Here is an 11157-nt window from a genome sequence, read left to right on the forward strand (position 1 = left end):
ACACTGTATGAAACAGAACAAAAATGATATATCAACCCAAAGAGGAAATCCGTAGAGGAACAGAACGTGCTGGGGAACAATATATCTACAACATACTCCGTCTTGTTTACGGTTGCAAAATTACAGTAACTTTCCCAAAAATACGGGTTGGGGGTCCTGTGTGGCACAGTTGGTAAAGCATTGGCGCTAGCAATGCCAGGGTCATGGGTTTTATTCCCGTTGGAGCCACCAATATGAAAATGTAGCAGGTTGACGTGAGTCTTGTCCTGGAGGCAGAACTGAGTGATTTCCCCTTAGATAGGCCAGCTGCAAAGTCAAAATTGGCTGGATTGTAAAAATTCATTATGACTTTGTGGCTGTGCTAGCTAGTGACCACTATACAGAGCTGCCTCCAGAACACGATTCATGAGGAAAAACGCTAACCTGCGGAAATGTATGAACTCACTGTTGTAAGTCGCTTTGGATAAAAGCATCTGCTAAATGGCATATTGTGTTAGGATTCCCGGATTTCCTGTTTATTCCCTCCTAATTCCAGCAATCTTCCAAACGGAATTTCTGAAAATCCGGGACATTTTGGGAAGGTTACCGGAATTAACTTAATTTGCAGGTGGCTTGGTACCGTTAGTGGGGTGTAGTGTTTTTTGGGGGGCTCCTTACGATATTTTTGCAACTAGGAGGACTATCTATGTGTGAGCGAGGCTCCATTGATCAAAGTTCAACAATGTTGGAAGTGACAGGATTAAAACAGCAACCAAACACAAATAAAGATGGCTGTCACACTTGAGAAAAAACAAACAATCATTTATGGTTCGCTTGGTGTCTTCACCCTTTCCCTCAACTTTACACAGTATAAAACTATACAGATGTAGGCTCTTAATTTGATCACCCTGTTATTGGAGAACTTTCCTGCAATGCAGGAAATGTCTAACTTGTAGTGTATTTGAGGTTTAAAAAGGCTTCTGGAGTTTGTAATTTCCACTTTGAAATTTCAGACTTGGTTTTCCCTTACAAAAAATGTATCAACACCCACAAAAATGTCCTTTAATTATAATCCACATAATAATTCACATTTCCAGTTGATGCAGGATTATTTTCCTGCTGTAGCGAACTGGATCAAATTAAGATCCTACATCTGTACATACACTACATACACAGATACAACCCACCACAGATTCTCAGCAGCAGAGATGACATTTTATGTCACCCAGCTTTGTGTGTGTGTGTGTTGTGTGTGTGTGTATGTGTAAGAGAGAGAGAGAAAGTTTGTGAGCGTGAGCGTGTGGGTTGCATGTTCTGCGGAGTCCCTCTTGTGTGTCTGTGCATGTGTTGCGTGTTCCTCTTTGAGAGAGAGAAAGTGTTTGTGTGTGTTGCATGTTTCTCTTTAAAACAAAGAGTATAAAGCTGGCAGGCGTGCCCCCAAACAAGCCCTGCTGTATGTTTGTTTAACCTTTCCTCCGAGCCAACCAAGGAGCCAATGAACACTGGAGACACAGACACACACACAGCCTCCGCTTGTGCACTGACAATTACCAGACGACAAAGGGAGGCGTTGTGTGTGTGTCTCAGAGAGAGAAGTGAAGTGTGTCTGTAGGGTGGGGAGCTGTGCTGTGTATGGTTTGTGTTTAGATTAATGTGTGTTTACTTTCTGCCGATTGTTGCTGACTGGCATGGGCTTAAATAGGTTGGACAGTGTGTGTGTGTCACTCAGAGAGTGAGAGACATAAAGAGAGAGAACGTTTCCTTAAGAGGCTGGTAGGGCAGTCTCTCTCTCTCTCTCTCTCTCTAACAACAACGAAACAGTCCTCTTACATCCAACGTTATAAGTCCTCAACAATGCAGTGAGCAAAAGTCCTCCACTCTTCTTTCTCTAAATGGTCTTGTATACAACACAGATACAAAATACAAGTTATTTTTCTAATTTCCCCAAACGGCCGTATGTCCAGTTAGAACCCTTGGAACAGACAGTCAACTTCACAGAAATAGAATGATTAGAATATAACTCATTCTAGTTCTGTACTCAACTCCTTTCTTTCTATACAGTCAGTATGTATAAATGGCACAGATACAGCAAGCATACTGCACCAGTCTTGGCTATCACATCATCACATACATTTCTTTGTCCTTTTTTTCTGTTAGCGTTCTGTTCCATAGTTCCACATTATATGATGTGAATTATAAATCAATACATTCTTCTGTCTTTTGATCCTCCGTGTCCATCCAACGTTTTCAGGCTCATAACTCAGATCTATTTAGAATTCACTTTGGAAAGAATGGGGGAGTAAGTCCTTGGGGTCTCACTCTTCTCTCCTCCTCTCCTTTCTTCCTCTAATCCCTCATCCCTCCTTCCACCCCCTCACTCCTCACTCTGGCAGTGTCATGACCCTGTCCTCCGTTCCTCACCCTCTCCTTTTCATCCCACCCCATACCCTCTTCTGGCAGTGGTCTCCCCTCTCTCTCCCCTCCATCCATCTTTACAGATCCAAACGGAACGCCCCAAAATAACTTGATGACTCCTCAGCATGGACCATGGTGGGGGATGAGACAGAGACGAAGAGCTCATCCCCGGCCCTCAGCTCAAACAGCCCCCCCTGGTAGACAGAGTGGAGGGCGTACTCTGCGTCTGGGGCCCAACACTTAGTGCCTACGCCCTTCAACAGCTGGATGGGCCGCAGGTAGGACGTCTTCTTGTAGACACACTGGACCAGCTGGTGACTGGCTGTTGGCTGGTCCCCTTCACTGGGGGATGGGTAGCGGAAGTAGACCTAGGGATGGAGGGATGAGGGAGGGAGAGATGGAGAGAGGAAAGGGGGATGGAGGGAGAGAGATATACATATTATTCAACGTGACAAAATGCATTATAATATGATTATAATGCAGTATAAGACTTGTCTTAAGCATGTCTCACCACTTAATAATGTCTTATTATCATCTCATGTGATGCTCACTATATTAAAAAAAAAACGGAATCTCATACTTGGTCCCACAATTATACATACACTGTGTGTATTAATACGAATGTGGTAATTGGAAATGTGTTTTCTCCCTGAGACAACCTCGGAGAGTGGGGTCAATGCCAGGGTCAGCCATTATCAATGGCGACCTTGGAACAATTAAGGTTAAGTGCCTTGCTCAAGGACACGTCGACAGATTTGTCACTTGTCGGTTTGGGGATTCAAACTAGCAACCTTTCGGTTACCGGCCCAATGCTCTAAACGCTAGGCTACCTGCCGCCCTTATACAGTATACTACAATGTCAAATGTGTTTACCTGAGAGTACATGTAGTAACGCCCATCCTGGGGCACACGCAGCCTCCCATTGGCTAAGGTCATGTTGTGAAGGTGGGCTCCGAAGCTCTGATTGGTCCAGGAGCGGACTGGGTGGCGACATGATTGGTGGAGGTCGGGCTGGGGGGTGGGATACGAGGGAGACCCTGTGAGAGAGAGAGAGAGAGAGAGAGAGAGAGAGAGAGGAAAAAGGGAGAGGAGAAAAATGGACAGCAGTTGGCACAAAGAAAAAAAACGAAGGGAGGGTGAAAGGGAGGGAGAGGCAGAAAAGAAGGGAGCATGGGTGGGGTAACCAAACAGACAAGTCATATTCCAGCAGTAAAATGTATATCAGATAAGTGTGTAGCATTCCAAATGGCACCATATGCCCTATTAAAGTCCAATTGGCACTTTATTAGGTATACCTATTTATTACAGGGTCGGACCCCACTTTGCTTCCAGAACAACCTGAATTCTTCGGGGCATGGATTCTACAAGGTGTAGTGTTCAAACGTTACTCAAATGGTATCAAGGGACCTAATGTGCCAGGAAAACATTCCCCACACCATAACAACACCGCCACCAGCCTGTACCATTAACACCAGGCAGGATTTACATGGCTCAAAGAGAAGGAATATAATATCTATTGTTTACAGGAAACTCATTCAACAATTCTAAAGTTGCGTGGAAAAAGGAATGGGGGGGGGGGGGGGAACTCCCATGGGCAAAGAAACTCAAAAGGGGTGATGATATTAATTAACAGTAATTTCGATCCGAATGTGCAAATTGTCCAAACAAATCCGCAAGGTAGATGGATTATTTTAAATACACTGCTCAAAAAAATTAAGGGAACACTAAAATAACACATCCTAGATCTGAATGAATGAAATAATCGTATTAAATACTTTTTTCTTTACATAGTTGAATGTGCTGACAACAAAATCACACAAAAATTATCAATGGAAATCAAATTTATCAACCCATGGAGGTCTGGATTTGGAGTCACCCTCAAAATTCAAGTGGAAAACCACACTACAGGCTGATCCAACTTTGATGTAATGTCCTTAAAACAAGTCAAAATGAGGCTCAGTAGTGTGTGTGGCCTCCACGTGCCTGTATGACCTCCCTACAATGCCTGGGCATGCTCCTGATGAGGTGGCGGATGGTCTCCTGAGGGATCTCCTCCCAGACCTGGACTAAAGCATCCGCCAACTCCTGGACAGTCTGTGGTGCAACGTGGCGTTGGTGGATGGAGCGAGACATGATGTCCCAGATGTGCTCAATTGGATTCAGGTCTGGGGAACGGGCGGGCCAGTCCATAGCATCAATGCCTTCCTCTTGCAGGAACTGCTGACACACACCAGCCACATGAGGTCTAGCATTGTCTTGCATTAGGAGGAACCCAGGGCCAACCACACCAGCATATGGTCTCACAAGGGGTCTGAGGATCTCATCTCGGTACCTAATGGCAGTCAGGCTACCTCTGGCGAGCACATGGAGGGCTGTGCGGCCCCCCAAAGAAATGCCACCCCACACCATGACTGACCCACCGCCAAGCCGGTCATGCTAGAGGATGTTGCAGTTAGCAGAACGTTCTCCACGGTGTCTCCAGACTCTGTCACGTCTGTCACATGTGCTCAGTGTGAACCTGCTTTCATCTGTGAAGAGCACAGGGCGCCAGTGGCGAATTTGCCAATCTTGGTGTTCTCTGGCAAATGCCAAACGTCCTGCACGGTGTTGGGCTGTAAGCACAACCCCCACCTGTGGACGTCGGGCCCTCATTACCACCCTCATGGAGTCTGTTTCTGACCGTTTGAGCAGACACATGCACATTTGTGGCCTGCTGGAGGTCATTTTGCAGGGCTCTGGCAGTGCTCCTCCTGCTCCTCCTTGCACAAAGGTGGAGGTAGCAGTCCTGCTGCTGGGTTGTTGCCCTCCTACGGCCTCCTCCACGTCTCCTGATGTACTGGCCTGTCTCCTGGTAGCGCCTCCATGCTCTGGACACCGCTGACAGACACAGCAAACCTTCTTGCCACAGCTCGCATTGATGTGCCATCCTGGATGAGCTGCACTACCTGATCCACTTGTGTGGGTTGTAGACTCCGTCTCATGCTACCACTAGAGTGAAAACACCGCCAGCATTCAAAAGTGACCAAAACATCAGCCAGGAAGCATAGGAACTGAGAAGTGGTCTGTGGTCACCACTTGCAGAACCACTTCTTTATTGGGGGTGTCTTGCTAATTGCCTATAATTTCCACCTGTTGTCTATTCCATTTGCACAACAGCATGTGAAATTTATTGTCAATCAGTGTTGCTTCCTAAGTGGACAGTTTGATTTCACAGAAGTGTGATTGACTTGGAGTTACATTGTGTTGTTTAAGTGTTCCCTTTATTTTTTTGAGCAGTGTATGTTATTGGACCATAAACAGATATGGATCATTAACCTTTACGGACCAAATAATGATGATCCACACTTCTTTGACAATATACAGTGAGGGAAAACATTATTTGATCCCCTGCTGATTTTGTACGTTTGCCCACTGACAAAGACATGATCAGTCTATACTTTTAAATGGTAGGTTTATTTGAACATTGAGAGACAGAATAACGAATGTCAAAAATGTTATCAATTGATTTGCATTTTAATGAGGGAAATAAGTATTTGACCCCTCTGCAAAACATGACTTAGTACATGGTGGCAAAACCCTTGTTGGCAATCACAGAGGTCAGACGTTTCTTGTAGTTGGCCACCAGGTTTGCACACATCTCAGGAGGGATTTTGTCCCACACCTCTTTGCAGATCTTCTCCAAGTCATTAAGGTTTCGAGGCTGACATTTGGCAACTCGACCCTTCAGCTCCCTCCACAGATTTTCTATGGGATTAAGGTCTGGAGACTGGCTAGGCCACTCCAGGACCTTAATGTGCTTCTTCTTGAGCCACTCCTTTGTTGCCTTGGCCGTGTGTTTTGGGTCATTGTCATGCTGGAATACCCACCACGACCCATTTTCAATGCCCTGGCTGAGGGAAGGAGGTTCTCACCCAAGAACATGGCGCCGTCCATCGTCCCTTTGATGCGGTGAAGTTGTCCTGTCCCCTTAGCAGAAAAACACCCCCAAAGCATAATGTTTCCACCTCCATGTTTGATGGTGGGGATGGTGTTCTTGGGGTCATAGGCAGCATTCCTCCTCTTCCAAAGACGGTGAGTTGAGTTGATGCCAAAGACCTCCATTTTGGTCTTATCTGACCACAACACTTTCCCCATTTCTCCTCTGAATCATTCAGATGTTCATTGGCAAACTTCAGACGGCCCTGTATATGTGCTTTCTTGAGCAGGGGGACCTTGCGGACGCTGCAGGATTTCAGTCTTTCACGGTGTAGTGTGTTACCAATTGTTTTCTTGGTGACTATGGTCCCAGCTGCCTTGAGATCATTGACAAGATCCTCCCGTGTAGTTCTGGGCTGATTCCTCACCGTTCTCATGATCATTGCAAATCCACGAGGTGAGATCTTGCATGGAGCCCCAGGCCGAGGGTGATTGACAGTTCTTTTGTTTCTTCCATTTGCAAATAATCACACCAACTGTTGTCACCTTCTCACCAAGCTGCTTGGCGATGGTCTTGTAGCCCATTCCAGCCTTGTGTAGGTCTACAATCTTGTCCCTGACATCCTTGGAGAGCTCTTTGGTCTTGGCCATGGTGGAGAATTTGGAATCTGATTGATTGAATGCTTCTGTGGACAGGTGTCTTTTATACAGTGGGGAGAACAAGTATTTGATACACTGACGATTTTGCAGGTTTTCCTACTTACAAAGCATGTAGAGGTCTGTAATTTTTATTATATGTACACGTCAACTGTGAGAGACGGAATCTAAAAATCCAGAAAATCACATTGTATGATTTTTAAGCAATTCATTTGCATTTTATTGCATGACATCAGTATTTGATCACCTACCAACCAGTAAGAATTCCGGCTCTCACAGACCTGTTAGTTTTTCTTTAAGAAGCCCTCCTGTTCTCCACTCATTACCTGTATTAACTGAACCTGTTTGAACTCGTTACCTGTATAAAAGACACCTGTCCACACACTCAATCAAACAGACTCCAACCTCTCCACAATGGCCAAGACCAGAGAGCTGTGTAAGGACATCAGGGATAAAATTGTAGACCTGCACAAGGCTGGAATGGGCTACAGGACAATAGGCAAGCAGCTTGGTGAGAAGGTAACAACTGTTGGCGCAATTATTAGAAAATGGAAGAAGTTCAAGATGACGGTCAATCACCCTCGGTCTGGGGCTCCATGCAAGATCTCACCTCGTGGGGCATCAATGATCATGAGGAAGGTGAGGGATCAGCCCAGAACTACACGGCAGGACCTGGTCAATGACCTGAAGAGAGCTGGGACCACAGTCTCAAAGAAAACCATTAGTAACACACTACGCCGTCATGGATTAAAATCCTGCAGCGCACGCAAGGTCCCCCTGCTCAAGCCAGCGCATGTCCAGGCCCGTCTGAAGTTTGCCAATGACTGTCTGGATGATTCAGAGGAGGAATGGGAGAAGGTCATGTGGTCTGATGAGACAAAAATAGAGCTTTTTGGTCTAAACTCCACTTGCCGTGTTTGGAGGAAGAAGAAGGATGAGTACAACCCCAAGAACACCATCCCAACCGTGAAGCATGGAGCGTGGAAGCGTGAAGCGTGGAGGTGGAACCATCATTCTTTGGGGATGCATTTCTGCGAAGGGGACAGGACGACTGCACCGTATTGAGGGGAGGATGGATGGGGCCATGTATCGCGAGATCTTGGTGAGAAGGCAACAACTGTTGGCGCAATTATTAGAAAATGGAAGAAGTTCAAGATGACGGTCAATCACCCTCGGTCTGGGGCTCCATGCAAGGGGACAGGACGACTGCACCGTATTGAGGGGAAGATGGATGGGGCCATGTATCGTGAGATCTTGGTGAGAGGAGGAGCATTGAAGATGGGTCGTGGATGGGTCTTCCAGCATGACAACGACCCGAAACACACAGCCAGGGCAACTAAGGAGTGGCTCCGTAAGAGCATCTCAAGGTCCTGGAGTGGCCTAGCCAGTCTCCAGACCTGAACCCAATAGAAAATGTTTGGAGGGAGCTGAAAGTCCGTATTGCCCAGCGAAAGCCCCGAAACCTGAAGGATCTGGAGAAGGTCTGTATGGAGGAGTGGGCCAAAATCCCTGCTACAGTGTGTGCAAACCTGGTCAAGACCTACAGGAAACGTATGATCTCTGTAATTGCAAACAAAGGTTTCTGTACCAAATATTAAGTTCTGCTTTTCTGATGTATCAAATACTTATGTCATGCAATACAATGCAAATTAATTACTTAAAAATCATACAATGTGATTTTCTGGATTTTTGTTTTAGATTCCGTCTCTCACAGTTGAAGTGTACATATGAAACAAATTACAGACCTCTACATGCTTTGTAAGTAGGAAAACCTGCAAAATCGGCAGTGTATCAAATACTTGTTCTCCCCACTGTACATCCCTGCCAGCCATTCCCTCCCCTACCCTGGACGACGCTGGGCCAATTGTGCGCCGCCCCATGGGTCTCCCGGTCGCGGCCGGCTACGACAGAGCCTGGAATCGAACCAGGATCTCTAGTGGCACTGCGCCACTCGGCTTTAATCAGCTATAATCAGCACAACAGTTTTCAGCTGTGCTAACATAATTGCAAAAGGGTTTTCTAATGATCAATTAGCCTTTTAAAATGATAAACTTGGATTAGCAAACACAACATGCCATTGGAACACAGGATTGATGGTTGCTGATAATGGCCTCTGTACGCCTATGTAGATATTCCATTAAAAACAGCCGTTTCCAGCTACAATAGCCATTTACAACATTAACAATGTCTACACTGTATTTCTGATCAATTTGATGTTATTTTAATGGACAAAAAAATTGCCTTTCTTTCGAAAACAAGGACATTTCTAAGTGACCCCAAACTTTTGAACGGTAGTGTATGTAAATTTGATATAATATATATATATTTTTACATCTGCAAAAGTTTCTAAATACCTGTTTTTGTTTTGTCATTATGGGGTATTGATGATGGGGAAAAAAACAATTGAATCAATTTCAGGATAAGGCTGTAATGTAACAAAACGTGGAAAAAGTCAAAGGGTCTGAACACTTTCCAAATGCACTGTATAGGGTGCCATTTGGGATGCAAGATGTCTTTAATTTCAACAAACTGATTCCTAATGTTCCTATTCGTTTAACCACACAAACGCGCTTGCATGGACGCACACACCAACACACACACTCACAGCGCTAGGCGATGAGGTAAAACACATAGCCCTTTGAAGTGTGTGTAAATGTGCATGCATGCCTTTGTGCGTGTGTACGTGTTCACATTCCTGTAATGTCACCCAAGGCTTTTTGGCTGGTCTGGAATGGACTTCCTTATTGCCTTACAAGAAGAGCCAGGAGTTTTGCCAAGACAGGAGACCTTCCAGATCAGGAAAAACTCATGGCCCTCATAAGGAAGTACAGTGACTTATTTCCTTATGAGAAAAGTTGACTGCCTCTGCCCTCTCTTCCTCCTCCCTACTGACTGTTGGCTAACAAAGAGAGAGGCCTTGGCCTGGATGGCTAGCAAAGAGAGAGAGAGCGAGAGCGCGCAAGAGCGAGAGAGAAAGAGGGACCATGACCTTAGTGCCCTGTAGAGCAGTGGATGCTGCTGAGGGGAGGATGGCTCATAATAATGGCTGGAATGGAGTAAATGGAATGGTACTGTATCAAACAGATAAACTATGTGTTTGATACCATTCCACTAATTCCATTTCAGACATTATTATGAGCCGTCCTCCCCTCAGCAGCCTCCACTGCTTTAGAGCTGATGGTAATAACACCAGAAACGTAGGCCAAACCTGAGTACATCCTGCTGTAGTGTTTCAAATAATTTCCTATAAATAGCCTACTATTTGAAAGTATTTTCAAATACTTACTTCAAATACCATTTTTTTATATCTGGGTTAAATTCATCAGAGTGCATTTAACCCAGTTTAACCCAATTGTATTTCCAAATACATTAAAATATTCAACTACTTGTCTTTTCATTAAAAAATATCTAAATTACAAATTGAAAAGTAAATAGAAAAGTAATTGAAATACCCTAAATAGTATTTGAACCCAGGTCTGGTATGCACATTGACACAGACACACACTCCGCTCTCACCTTGAGTGCTGCTGTCTCTGAGGGTCAGGTGGGCCGACGGCCGCTGGGGCAGAGAGGTAGCGAACTTTGACCCCGAAGTGTTGAAGGTGCGAGGTAACGTTCTTGCTTCTGACAGAGAGACGCAGAAACATGACATCATCATCATCATCATTACCATCATCATCACCGTCGAGGTCATGACAGACAAAGACAAAAATGTATTTCCAGATTCAACACCATGATAGGGGGTATACATGTACTGTATGTATAGATAGATTTGTCATAGTTTTTTAGTCACACAAAAGGTCATGCAGGTAGAGTATGATAGGGGATAGGTATTTCGGTAGATAGAGTTTTAATTGTTGTCATTGTTACTGAGTGTCACACAAAGGTCATACAGACAGGTACAGTATTTGAGAGACTGACTCACCTTGAAACGTCTGCTTTGAGATTATGTTCTCTGTCACCTGTAAAATGAAAATAAAGATGTCGTATGAGAACAGGTGGCATTGGTGCAGACAGAGACTAGATCAGCATCATTATCTTTATGATAGAAACTTCCAATACAACAGGTGACTCAAAGTATAGACATCGAAAGTAAAAAAAACACACAAAAAACAGCATCATCATTATCCCCATCTTCATCACTATCAGTCACATGCTGTAGTTTAGTTTCTTCCTTATTCCATTTACTGT

General features: G+C 44.8%; 1 protein-coding gene across 1 annotated transcript in view; it reads right to left on the minus strand.

Annotated features, from left to right (window-relative positions):
- Window positions 1–784: 784 nt before the first annotated feature.
- The window catches only part of tnfsf10l (TNF superfamily member 10, like), a 70295-nt gene continuing 59922 nt past the window's right edge, over window positions 785–11157 (minus strand). The window contains exons 3-6 of the mRNA XM_084165333.1: window positions 10892–10928; window positions 10483–10590; window positions 3268–3431; window positions 785–2762 (exon numbers count right to left, since the gene is read on the minus strand). Coding sequence (XP_084021459.1) covers window positions 2472–2762; window positions 3268–3431; window positions 10483–10590; window positions 10892–10928 — 600 coding nt within the window. The 3' untranslated portion in view covers window positions 785–2471. The remainder of the gene's footprint in view (window positions 2763–3267; window positions 3432–10482; window positions 10591–10891; window positions 10929–11157) is intronic.

The sequence above is a fragment of the Coregonus lavaretus genome (assembly GCF_964263955.1).
Source record: "Coregonus lavaretus genome assembly, chromosome: 7".
In the NCBI taxonomy this organism is placed as follows: domain Eukaryota; kingdom Metazoa; phylum Chordata; class Actinopteri; order Salmoniformes; family Salmonidae; genus Coregonus; species Coregonus lavaretus.